Below are 12,096 nucleotides of genomic sequence, written 5' to 3'. Positions count from 1 at the left end.
GCTACCAGTATTAAAAAAACTCTAAAATTACAACAGCAAAACAGCAGAGAGGAAACAACCAGGCACAGCTTAACACCTCTCAACAAAAGATTTTTCCAGGCTCAGCCAGGCCTTCAAATGCTAATGAAGGTGATCAGTTGAAACATTCACACCTCCCTCCAACAGACAAGAGTTCTTTGTCCCACCCTGGTCATTCCACAGATATATAAACCCATTTTCCTAGTTTCAACAGACCTCACTACCTCTGAGGATGCCTGCCATAGATGCAGGCGAAACGTCAGGAGAAATGCCTCTAGAACATGGCCCTATAGCCCGAAAAAACCCACAAGAACCTAATAATAATACCACTTTATTTGTACCCCGCTTCCATCTCCCCAAGGGACTTGGTGCGGCTTACATGAGGCCGAGCCCAAACACAACAATACAAGCAATAATCACAACAATACAAACAATTAAAATAAAACATAGACGATAAACATATAACATTATCAATAAGACAACATACAATTAAAATTGTGGGAAGGCCAAATGTAAAAATTAAAATTGGAAATAGTGCTGAGGCATGGACGAAAAGGTGATAGTGGCATTCGTGGAAAGACATATGAGCAGACCTAAGCATATAAAGTGCTTTGGAGGGGCAAAGCGCTATGGGATCATTATTCCGGGAAGGCACACTGGAACAACCACGTCTTCAAGCTCCTCCTAAAGACTGCCAGGATTGGGGCCTGCCTGATGTCCTTAGGGAGTGAGTTCCAGAGTCAAGGGGCCACCCCCAAAAGGCCCTCTCTCTCGTCCCCACCAACCGCGCCTGCGATGCTGGCGGAATTGAGAGCAGGGCCTCTCCAGATGAATGAAGAGATCGTGTGGGTTCGTATACAGAGATGCGGTCACACAGGTAGGCAGGTCCCAAATTGTTCAGGGCTTTGTAGGTAAGAACCTGCACCTTAAATTGGGTCCAGTAAATTAATGGCAGCCAGTGGAGCTCCTTGAACAGGAGGGTTGACCGCTCCCTGTAAGGAGCCCCAGTTAACAACGTTGGATCATCTTAAATTTCCGGGCCGTTTTCAAGGGCAGCCCCACGTAGAGTGCATTGCAGTAATCCAGTCTAGAGGTGACTAAGGCGTGGACCACCCTGGCCAGATCCGCCTTCCCGAGGCAGTTGGCACACGAGTCTTAATTGTGCAAAGGCCCTCCCAGCCACCACCGACGCCTGATCCTCAAATGTAAGTGAAGAATCCAGGAGGACCCCCAAACTGCAGACCTGTGATTTCAGGGGGAGTACAACTCCATCCAGCACAGGTTGCCACCCTATACTCCGGTCTGGCTTACGATCGACCAGGAGGACCTCTGTCTTGTCGGGATTAATCTTCAGCTTGTTTGTCCTCATCCAGACAGCCACAGCGGTCAGGCACTCGTCTAGCACTCAAGGGGCTTCCTTGGAATTCGGTGGAAAAGAGTAGTAGAGTTGTGTGTCATCTGCATAGATGGCACCCAACTCCAAAACTCCGGATGACCTCTCCCAGCAGTTTCATGTAGATGTTAAAAAGCATGGGAGACAGAATGGAGCCTTGCGGGACCCCACAGGTCAAAGGCCAGGGGTCCGAGCAGGTGTCACCCAGCTTCACCATCTGGGATCGACCCTCCAGGAAGGACCGGAGCCACGACAAAGCCGTACGTCCAAGGCCCATCTCGGAGACTCGTCCCAGAAGCAGCTTACAAGTAAAATGAAAATATAACATATTATATTATTAACATAGCACAATATTAACATTATATACTACATTGTACTATAACATTATACTGTAATATTATTAGTAATATTACATGTAATATAAAATATATAATTATAATATATTATTATTAGCAATATTATATTGTACCACATTATAATATTATCAATATTATAGGTATATACAATATATTATATTATATTATATTATATTATATTATATTATATTATATTATAAGCACAGTGTAGGAGACAAGATGAAACTGCCTTCCTGGCCCCTTTCTTCACTGGATATGATTTGCACATCAAAGGAAATAACCGTATAAGCATCGTTTCCTTTGGCTGGGCCTCAAAAGAAGCAATGTGTTCAATTCTGGAATCCCACCTGAAAGACAACACTCACAAACTGGAAATTTGCAACCAAGGTGGTAAAGGAGGTGGAAACTAAGCCCAGAGGAACAACTGATGGAGTTACATATGGTTTATTTTAAAAATAAGTGACATCTCAATCGTATTTAACTCTCATGAGGATTGTCACAAAGAGCTTGCTTTCTGCTGCTCCAGAGAAGAGGACCTCAACTTAGGAATTCAAAGGCCAAGAAAGTGGACTCTACCAGATCTTAGGGAGAACTTCTCAAATGGTCCTGTTTGAAATTGGATGTTTACCCACAAAGGATAAACACAGGAAAGCCAGTCCAGTCTCATGGTGATGCCCGTGACCAGGGAAGCAAGAGTTCGCCAAAACAGTCCCAAGCTAAACAAAGCAAAACACCTGAACAGAGTTCAAAACCAAGAATGGGAATTGTCTAAGAAATGCATCCAAAGTCAAGCCAAGTACTACTTGAAGCCAAAGGAATCACACATGTTCATCGGAAAATATGGAATGTATAGTCTGTTGTTGTTGTTGTTCATTCGTTCAGTCTCCGACTCTTCGTGACCTCATGGACCAGCCCACGCCAGAGCTCCCTGTCGGCCGTCACCACCCCCAGCTCCTTCAAGGTCAGTCCAGTCACTTCATTTTTACCTTTTACCTACCTGTATACTCTACAGGACCAGAATGTCCAAACCTGAAATTTCCCTGTTGCAATTCATTTCATTACTTTTGTCCCAGCTCTTTGGATGTTTTTGCTCTTCTATGAATCCTCTGGTGACTCACAAGATACGAACTCTGAGTAAAACATTTCCCACACTCCTGGCATTGGTACGGCTTCTCTCCTGTGTGGAGTGTTTTGTGCCTCACCAAGTGTGAACTCCTAGCAAAACATTTCCCACACTCCTGGCATTGGTATGGCTTCTCTCCTGTGTGGATTGTTTTGTGGATCACCAAGGCTGAACTCTGAGCAAAATGTTTCCCACACTCCTGGCATTGGTATGGCTTCTCTCCTGTGTGGAGTCTTTTGTGGCTCACCAAATGTGAACTCTGAGCAAAACATTTTCCACACTGCTGGCATTGGTATGGCTTCTCTCCTGTGTGGAGCCTTTTGTGGCTCACCAAGGCTGGACTCTGAGCAAAACATTTCCCACACTCCTGGCATTGGTACGCCTTCTCCCCTGTGTGGACTCTTTTGTGGCTCACCAAGGCTGAATTGTAAGCAAAACATTTCCCACACTCCCGGCATTGGTATGGCTTCTCTTCTGTGTGGAGTGTTTTGTGCTCCACCAAGGCTGAACCGTTGACAAAACATTTTCCACACTTCTGGCACTGGTATGGCTTTTCTCCTGTGTGGATTCTTTTGTGCTTCACCAAGGCTGAACTTTGAGTAAAACATTTCCCACACTGCTGGCATTGGTATGGCTTCTCTCCTGTGTGGATTGTTTTGTGGCTCGCCAAGGTTGAACTTTGAGTAAAACATTTCCCACACTGCTGGCATTGGTATGGCTTCTCTCCTGTGTGGATTGTTTTGTGGATCACCAAGGCTGAACTCTGAGCAAAACATTTACCACACTCCTGGCATTGGTATGGCTTCTCTCCTGTATGGAATCTTTTGTGGCTCACCAAGTTTGAAATCTGAGTAAAACATTTCCCACACTCCTGGCATTGGTATGGCTTCTCTCCAGTGTGGAGTCTTTTGTGGTTCTTCAAGGTTGAACTCTGAGCAAAACATTTCCCACACTCCTGGCATTGGTATTGCTTGTCTCCTGTGTGGAGTCTTTTGTGCCTCACAAAGGCTGAACTGTCAGCGAAACATTTCCTACACTCCTGGCATTGGTACGGCTTCTCTCCTGTGTGGAGTCTTTTGTGGCTTACCAAAGCTGAACTGTAAGCAAAACGTTTCCCACACTCTTGGCACTGGTGTGGCTTCTTTTCATATACATTGCATTTGCAGGGGCTTTCTCTGGCAGAACCTCCATCTCCACTGTGGGTTTGCTGGTGTCTAGGAAGGCCCCCATTGAGCCCAAAATGCTTCCTACATTTGGTATATACATTGCTCTTCTTACAGTTATTTGCTGTGAAGAAGAAGGACAGAAACAAACATTCCTCAGTGTGAGTGATAAGGACTCTAAAGATATATATGCTGTCCTCCCTCCACCCCTTGTGCAGTAAGGACTGACACAGTTTGACTGCTTGGAGCCTCTAAGGGAGATCTGAGTAACGTATGTTCCAGAGCATACCTGTTCCTCATCTAGCATGTTTTTTATTCTGTCTCCTTCTCCCTTTTCCCTTCACATTCAAATCCTTCCCTTTTTCTCTAGCTAAACATTTACCTTGCTACCACCCATTCCACAATCATTCCCTTCTTTTTCTTTCTGTTCCCCAACCTCCAGTTATCTAGTAAACAAAAACCCCGAGCCCCAATCATTCACAAACACAGAACATGGAACACATTATGTTGCAGGTCACCATCTTGCTAATCACTAAAGCTAGGGACAGTTTGCATGCTGGGAGAGGCAGCATACAAAGAGAGCCTGGCCTGCAGACACGCGGAGGCTAGACTGCCTGGCTGGGAGGAAAACAAGGCTGAACATGAGTCCAATAAAAAGACGTATAGCAGCGCCTGTGTACGTGAAGCCAGTGGATGTTTGTTCTTCTTGATGCTCCACTCTCCAGCCAATCAATCTGGGCAATGGCTCTGAATAGATTTCCAGGGAGCCCAAGTTACTGGGAAGAAGCCAGTCAGCAGACATCAAGAGCAAGTCAGCTTTTGCAACACAACTCCCATCGTTTCTCCTTTTGGCTTCAGGCACACAGTGGCTTTCCACGCCGTCCAAGGGCATACAGGATGAAAAAGCCAGGGGGCTGGAAATGTGGGCCTGAAGTCAGGAGACCTTCGCTGGGTTACTTATTGGAAATCTGCTTCTCCACCAACTCCCCTGCCAATCTCTCTCTCACACACTCATAGAGATACAGAGAGAGAGCGATGGTGTGACTGATCTGGGGTGAACACTCTTGAGAGGTTTTCCAGGGGGAAGTGTGGTACGCTTGGACTTGACTATTGAAGTCTATCCACTGGAGTCCAAATTGGTGCTAAGATTGCTGTTGCTCAGGCACCAAGTCAATATTACTCATATGTCACATATTTCTAGCATAAGCCCTGCCTTGAGAACTCTCAGTGACCGTGATGATTTAGGATAATAGTTCATTTTGAAATAGAAATCCCCACCAGTGAGGGAGCCTTACCAAGAGAGTCCACCATCCCATGAATCTCCTCCATGATCTGCCCGTGCAAGGCTTTCTGATCAGGACTCAGGAGAGACCACTCCTCCGGGGAGAAATGCACAGCCACCTCCTCAAAGGTGATTGGGCCCTGGTGGGAAAAGAAGACATTTCCTTCTCAGATAAGTTATATCAAGAAAAATAATTAAAAGAAACTCTTTAAAGCAGGTTTACATTCCTGTTGGGTTTTTTTTTTTAAAGGGAAAGGGCTAAGCCCTCCGTGCCATAGTTTAAGCTTTGTAGAGACATCAGGATGATCACAATTAAGAACCATTTCTCAACTGATATTTAGAATTAGAAATGGAATCTGGACATGTCCCAGCTTTTATCGTGTTGTGCAGAATCAGACACAGTGATATTCCAGGTGAGGTCTCACCAAAGTAGAAAAAGCTCTCCGTGATTTCCCTTAATGTGGACACTACATTCCTTTCAATGCAGCCCAAAATCCCACATTCCTTTCGATGCAGGTTTTTAAGCTGCTGCATCACATTGTTGGCTTGGTCAGATCTGTTTTTAAGTTCTACATCAACGTCACTCTAGTCTCCGTCTCACTTGTTTCATCTCCGCCAACTCCGTGGAAGACCAAGGGGCTGCTTTGGCTTTGCTCCACAAGAGGGGTTGTGTCCACCGCCCCGGCCAATTTCCCATTCCAGAGATTAGCTGGAACTTCAACAGAATCGCCTGCCAAAGTGACAGGAAAGTCCCCAGGAGCCTTCAGGAACCCATCCGGATCCGTAAGCCTCCTGGGGTGGACTGTCTTAATCGGTCTCCCTCCCCTGCAGAGGTTTGGAGTCCCAGCACGTCTAAACCCGACCAGGTAGTGATTGGCCCATGACAACAGAACTCTGACCAGTTTCCCCACACCGGCATCGCCACCACCTCATCCTGCACAGAAAACAATGTCCAAAGTGTGTCCGGCACCACGAGTAGGGCAAGACACGACCTGGGACAGACCCATGGTTGTCACTCTAGACAGGGCAGTCTCAGCATGGATGTTGAAGTCTCCCAGCACGATTAGCCACTGAGACTCCAAGGCCAACCCCGAGACCACCCCGGCTAGCTCAGGAAGGGAGACTGTTGAGAAGACTCTACTGTTGGCGCTTTTTTCCGTCTTCTGCGGACACAACCAAGGAAGCCCCTTTCATTGTTTTTAATCTCTCTGGCAAGCCTGAGCTCATTTTCTGCTGTAGCTTCTCAGCTCTTTTCCCTACTTATGCTGGTTAGTCATTTGGACTCTTCGTTGGGGATTCCCGTCCCTCCCTGGCCCTCTTTCCATTTCTTTTACACATCCCTTTTAAATCTTACCTCACCTGGAAGACCTTTAGGCATTTATTCTTGGCTTTTTTTTATATTTCTCCTATTTTTCCCCCCTCCTTGTGATCACCGTTTGCAATTGCACCTTCAGTATCTCACTTTTAAGAAACTCCCATTCAGCGCTTTCTGTTTCAAGAGATTTTTGATGACTAATCCTGGAAGAAATGACCCCCAGGCAGCTCCCTTCCTCCTCTCCCAGGCATCCTTCTGCTTACCTGATTCACTTCCACTCCATTACAAAGCGGAAGAAACAACGGAGGATTCGGCAACAACATTCCAGTCCCTGGGAGAGAGAGAGAGCAAGGGGTGGAAAGCTGGTCACATAAATATGTCTCAGAGGAGAGAATTACTGTCCTATAAAGAAATCTATGAGGAAATGACCCTATGAACCCAGGAGCATTCTCCAACCCAGGAATAGGTAACATTTTGGAGATTAGGACTTTTATCTCAACCAATGCTGTGAGTAGGTTGGATTAAAACTGATCCTGGGCTTGGTATTCTTTGTTGTCTGTTTGTCTTCCAGCTCAGTTTCAGGTTCATTTTAGCTTCAGGTCCCACCTGGGAAGATACTGAAGGGCTGATTTTTCAGTCCTACTTAACAATATGCAAATGTAGAAGTATTGTCAGAAAGAATACTGAAAATCACACTGAAATTACACATTTTGCACCTGAATGGATACCTATATACTCATCTTTTTAAAAAGATGATGGTGATTATGATGATGATGATTATTATTATTCCAAACACAATAAGATGGGTCCACAGCAGACAAGATCACTCTGCTGGCTGTTGAATTGGATCACACGTCGGACACTTCCCAAGTGTCTAGGGCTGTGTGATGTATCGGCGAATAATGGGTGCAGATCCCAGTAAGGTGGCCTTCTGCAGCTGGTAGATGGTAATTTTGTCAGCGCCGATTGTGTTTAAGTGTAGGCCAAGGTCCTTAGGCACTGCACCCAGTGTGCCGATCACCACTGGGACCACCTTGACTGGCTTGTGACAGAGTCTTTGCAGTTCAACCTTTAAACCAACATATCGTGTCAGCTTTTCTGTTGTTTCTCTGCAATCCTGCTGTCAAATGGGATTGCAACATAGACAATCCATACTTTGTTTTTTAACACGATTGTGAGGTCAGGAAGTCTGTCGGTCTGAATCCAGAAGTCCCAGAGTAGCTTGTCGTGTTCATTCTGTGTAACTTTTTCTGGCTTGTGCTCCAACCAGTTCTTTGTTGCAGGCAAATGGTATACGATTATTATTATTATTATTATTATTATTATTATTATAATATATTATATGAGTAGATTTTGTATATTTATTCCATCCTCATCAGTAATCTATGACAACATTTCCCCAACCTCTTCCTATTTCTCACTCTTCCTCCCGTCTATATCATCCACCCATTTAGCTTAGTTCTATGTACTCTATCATTACTACAATCTCCATTATAACTTTAACTTGCTTCATGAGCTCATTGTTTCCTATCTCTGAACAATATTGACATTGGTTTCCCCACTTTCTATCCATTCCACACCTATATCCTCATCTCAAGGCCAAATGATCCTGCATGTCCACCTTCTCTAGTTCAAACCAAATGTGGATGTGCTACAATCCCCTGAAGGAGAATTTACACTGGCCTAGAACACCAACACTCCCAGAAGGGTTCCTTCTCACCCTCCAAAGCTGTAGGTCCATCTCCTTCCTCTCCTTCCTGCTTCACCTCCTTCTTCTGGAGGCTCTGGGTGGGGCCTGAGTGAGATTTCTCTGATGCAGGAACATCAGGCTGGACTTCCATACAGTTATTTTGGGCCTGAAAGAAGACAGAGAAATCCATAAGTAGAATAGAGAATGATTAGAAAAGGATTTTCCCCCCAAATGTGCAGAAACTGCATTCTGAAATTGGCCACATTCCACCTTCCATCATTTTCAAATTGGAGTAGAGCAGCAACTGAGCTTACAGTGGATATGGAGGTGAGAGCAGGAGGGGCAGAGCAGGGGGGGAAAGGGGCCGAGGGAGCAGAGTCCGGCTTCTCCCTCACATCGGTCCCATCTTGGAAGGAAGGAAGGATGTACATTCAATCTCTCCTTCAGTTCCAAGGTGAGGAAACCCAAGAGGCAATGCTCTCACCTGTCCTTCCTGCTTCTCGTCCTCTTCCCGACTCAGGAGGAAGCCTTCCGCCAGGGCCACCGCCTGGGAAGAGGTCTCTGCCCCACACTCTCGGACCCAGCTCCCCATCTCTGGGGGCAGGATGCTCAGGAACTGCTCCAGGATCACCAGGTCCAGCATCTCTGCCTTGGTGTGTTGCTCTGGCTTCAGCCACTGGCGGCAGAGAGAGTGGAGGCAGCTGCAAACCTCTCTGGGTCCCTCGCCCTCTCGGAAGGAGAAATGCCTGAAGCGCTGGCTCTGTGTGTCTGAGTTATAAAGATCCACACTCAGGAAGTTATGTGTTATTTTTCCCCAGGATGCTCCACTGCTCCCAGGTGCTGCTTCAGGTCCAGGTGAGTTGGGTCTCTCCATGCTGGAACCACTCTTTGATGAAGGAGCCAATTGGGTCCAAGATGCTTGTCCTGGCTCTTCTCTCAACCGAACAGGCTCGACTCCAAAATTCTCAGCCAATAATCAGATTTCCTCTGTGAAAGAAAGGCAGAATTAGACAACAGGCTTTGGGAGGCTTTCTTTCTTGGAGAGTGAATCTAAGGCTTCTCTTCCTCGCTCTATCCCTTTTCTCGGTGACATTTATATAGTCCTAATATCCTGATGGGGGCTCTGCCTCCCTCCTCCTCCCCTTCTATGTTTTACTTTTTTCCTCTGTTTTCCTTTGAAATGGGTAATAATAACTTCAGGGGGAAAAGGGGCCAGTGAGTGGGTTGGAAGGGAAAAGCCCTGGGCCTCTCTCTGCCTGCCTACTTCTCTCTCCTCCCAAGGATCCCCTGGATGGAGAATCAGATGACTACCAACCCCAGGTTAGTGCAGGCCTGGGCCTACTTCAGCCCTCCCTCCAGGTGTGTTGGGCCTCAGCCCCTCTTTGGCCCTTTGGAGAAGGAATGGGAAGAAGGGTCACCAGAAGGAGGAAGAGAAGGAGGAAGAGAAGAGAGATAGGATAAGAAGAGGAGGAAGAGGAGGAGGAGGAGGAGAGAGATAGGCTAAGAGGAGGAGGAGGAGGAAGAGGAAGAGGAAGAGGAGGAAGGAGAGGCTGACAGAGCCAACTCCCCTCTCCCTGCCAAGCAAGGAAGGGTTAAGAGGAGAGAGTGTGGTTCCTAGAGGGACAGGAAAGGCGGGTCTAAGGAGGCCCACCTCCTTCCTGCCTCTCTGGGAACCACACTCCCTCTCCTTAACCCTTCCTTGCCCAGAGTGACACTGGAAGGAGGGGGAAAGAGCATCTCTCCAAAGCCCTGGAACCAAAGGACTGAAGATGAAGGCAGAGAGAGAGTCATGGAGGAAAAATTCCATATTCATAGGATAGTTAAGATATAATATCTCCCTGCCAAACCTTTGCTGCCCAGCCCCACTGAACATTAAAGGTAATCGGTCAGTCCAAGAGAGAGAATAATAATAATAATTATAATAATACCACTTTATTTGTACTCCGCTTCCATCTCCCCAAGGGACTCGGTGCGGCTTACATGAGGCAGACCCCAAACCCAACAATACAAGCAATTAAAATAAAACATAGACAATAAACATATAACATTATCAATAAGACAACATACAATTTTTTTTCTCGTTTCAGGAGCGACCTGAGGAACTGCAAGTCGCTTCTGGTGTGAGAGAATTGGCCGTCTGCAAGGATGATTTTTTTTTGATGTTTTATCATCCTTGTGGGAGGCTTCTCTCATGTCCCCGCATTGAAGGGGTGAATAGAGCTTATTAGGAAATCATTGCCTATTGGGAAAATGCTGAAAACTGTAAAAGCCTAAGGAAGAGTCTTGTCCTTTGCCATAGAAAAGGACAAGAGGAGAGACAGTTTTGGAAGAGAACAGGAAAGAACAGGATGCAGGGTTGAAGGACGTAGGACAACATGACATCCAAGGATCTGCAGTCATGAGTACGAGAGACTCTTAAGTGGGTGAAAGGGCTCTGTCCTTGTAGAGTTGAGAGGAAGGAGTTGAAAGAACATGTTTTGAAAGGAAGTTTGGAAGAGGGGTGGATCTGTTCATGACACGGCAGAAAAAGGGTATAAGAATGAAATTGAAAAGATCAGATGGCACAGGCAGCCTTTTTGATAGACATCTGATTGTCTTGCTGTTTCTGTCTCAGTGCGGCCGCACTTGAAATAAAGAGATTTTTGCTTCAAACCTCATGGAGACTGGCTGACTTTTTAAGATTCACCTTTAAGCTAATAGAAGAGTTCCCTTCAGCATGAGGATCTGGAGCTGATAGAGGGAGCTCATCTGCCTCTCCCCGGATTTGAACCTGCGACCTGTCAGTCTTCAGTCCTGCCAGCACAGGGGTTTAACCCACTGCGCCACCGGGGGCTCCAACATACAATTAAAACTGTGGGAAGGCCAAATGTAAAAATTAAAATTGGAAATAGTGCTGAGGCATGGACGAAAAGGTGATAGTGGCATTCGTGGGAAGACATACGAGCAGACCTAAAAATATAAAGTGCTTTGGAGGGGCAAAGCGCTATGGGATCATTATTCCGGGAAGGCACACTGGAACAACCACGTCTTCAAGCTCCTCCTAAAGACTGCCAGGGTTGGGGCCTGCCTGATGTCCTTAGGGAGTGAGTTCCAGAGTCAAGGGGCCACCCCCAAAAGGCCCTCTCTCTCGTCCCCAGCAACCGCACCTGCAATGCTGGCGGGATCGAGAGCAAGGCCTCTCCAGATGAACGAAGAGATCGTGTGGGTTCGTATACAGAGATGCGGTCATGCAGGTAGGCATGTCCCAAATCGTTCAGGGCTTTGTAGGTAAGAACCTGCACCTTGAATTGGGTCCAGTAAATGAATGGCAGCCAGTGGAGCTCCTTGAACAGGAGGGTTGACCGCTCCCTGTAAGGAGCCCCAGTTAACAACCTAGCTGCCGCCCGTTGGATCATATGAAATTTCCGGGCCATTTTCAAGGACAGCCCCACGTAGAGTGCATTGCAGTAATCCAGTCTAGAGGTGACTAAGGTGTGGACCACCCTGGCCAGATCCGCCTTCCCGAGGCAGTTGGCGCACGAGTCTTAGTTGTGCAAAGGCCCTCCCGGCCACCACCGACGCCTGAGCCTCAAACGTAAGTGAAGAATCCAGGAGGACCCCAAAACTGCGGACCTGTGATTTCATGGGGAGTACAACCCCATCCAGCACAGGTTGCCACCCTATACTCCGGTCTGGCTTACGATCATCTTGTCGGGATTAATCTTCAGCTTGTTTGTCCTCATCCAGACAGCCACAGCGATCAGGCACTCGTCTAGC

General features: G+C 46.7%; 2 protein-coding genes and 1 long non-coding RNA gene across 13 annotated transcripts in view; 2 read left to right on the top strand and 1 right to left on the bottom strand.

Annotated features, from left to right (window-relative positions):
- Positions 1-12,096, top strand: part of LOC132765774 (zinc finger protein 850-like) — a 1,095,673-nt gene that overhangs the window by 711,548 nt on the left and 372,029 nt on the right. The window lies entirely within an intron of this gene.
- LOC132766016 (zinc finger protein 208-like) overlaps positions 1-12,096 on the bottom strand; it is a 151,722-nt gene that overhangs the window by 40,534 nt on the left and 99,092 nt on the right. For 4 of the 11 annotated variants that reach the window (XM_067465109.1, XM_067465110.1, XM_067465108.1 and 1 more), the window contains exon 1: positions 8,825-9,936. The exons of 2 other annotated variants lie outside the window; for them this stretch is intronic. In XM_067465109.1, coding sequence (XP_067321210.1) covers positions 8,825-9,214 — 390 coding nt within the window. In that variant the 5' untranslated portion in view covers positions 9,215-9,936. Of the gene's footprint in view, positions 1-2,195; positions 3,983-6,913; positions 6,982-8,370; positions 8,507-8,824; positions 9,937-12,096 lie in introns of those variants that run through there. 5 more of the 11 variants (XM_067465100.1, XM_067465098.1, XM_067465106.1 and 2 more) reach the window with 5 other exon arrangements.
- On the top strand, positions 10,041-10,997 carry LOC137096364 (uncharacterized). Its single transcript, XR_010909398.1, has 2 exons — positions 10,041-10,218; positions 10,428-10,997. It is a non-coding gene; the product is annotated as an uncharacterized lncRNA (long non-coding RNA).

The sequence above is a fragment of the Anolis sagrei genome, chromosome 2 (genome assembly GCF_037176765.1).
Source record: "Anolis sagrei isolate rAnoSag1 chromosome 2, rAnoSag1.mat, whole genome shotgun sequence".
Classification (NCBI taxonomy): domain Eukaryota; kingdom Metazoa; phylum Chordata; class Lepidosauria; order Squamata; family Dactyloidae; genus Anolis; species Anolis sagrei.
The sequence above is the reverse complement of the archived record's forward strand: the minus strand, read 5'-3'. Positions and strand labels throughout refer to the sequence as shown.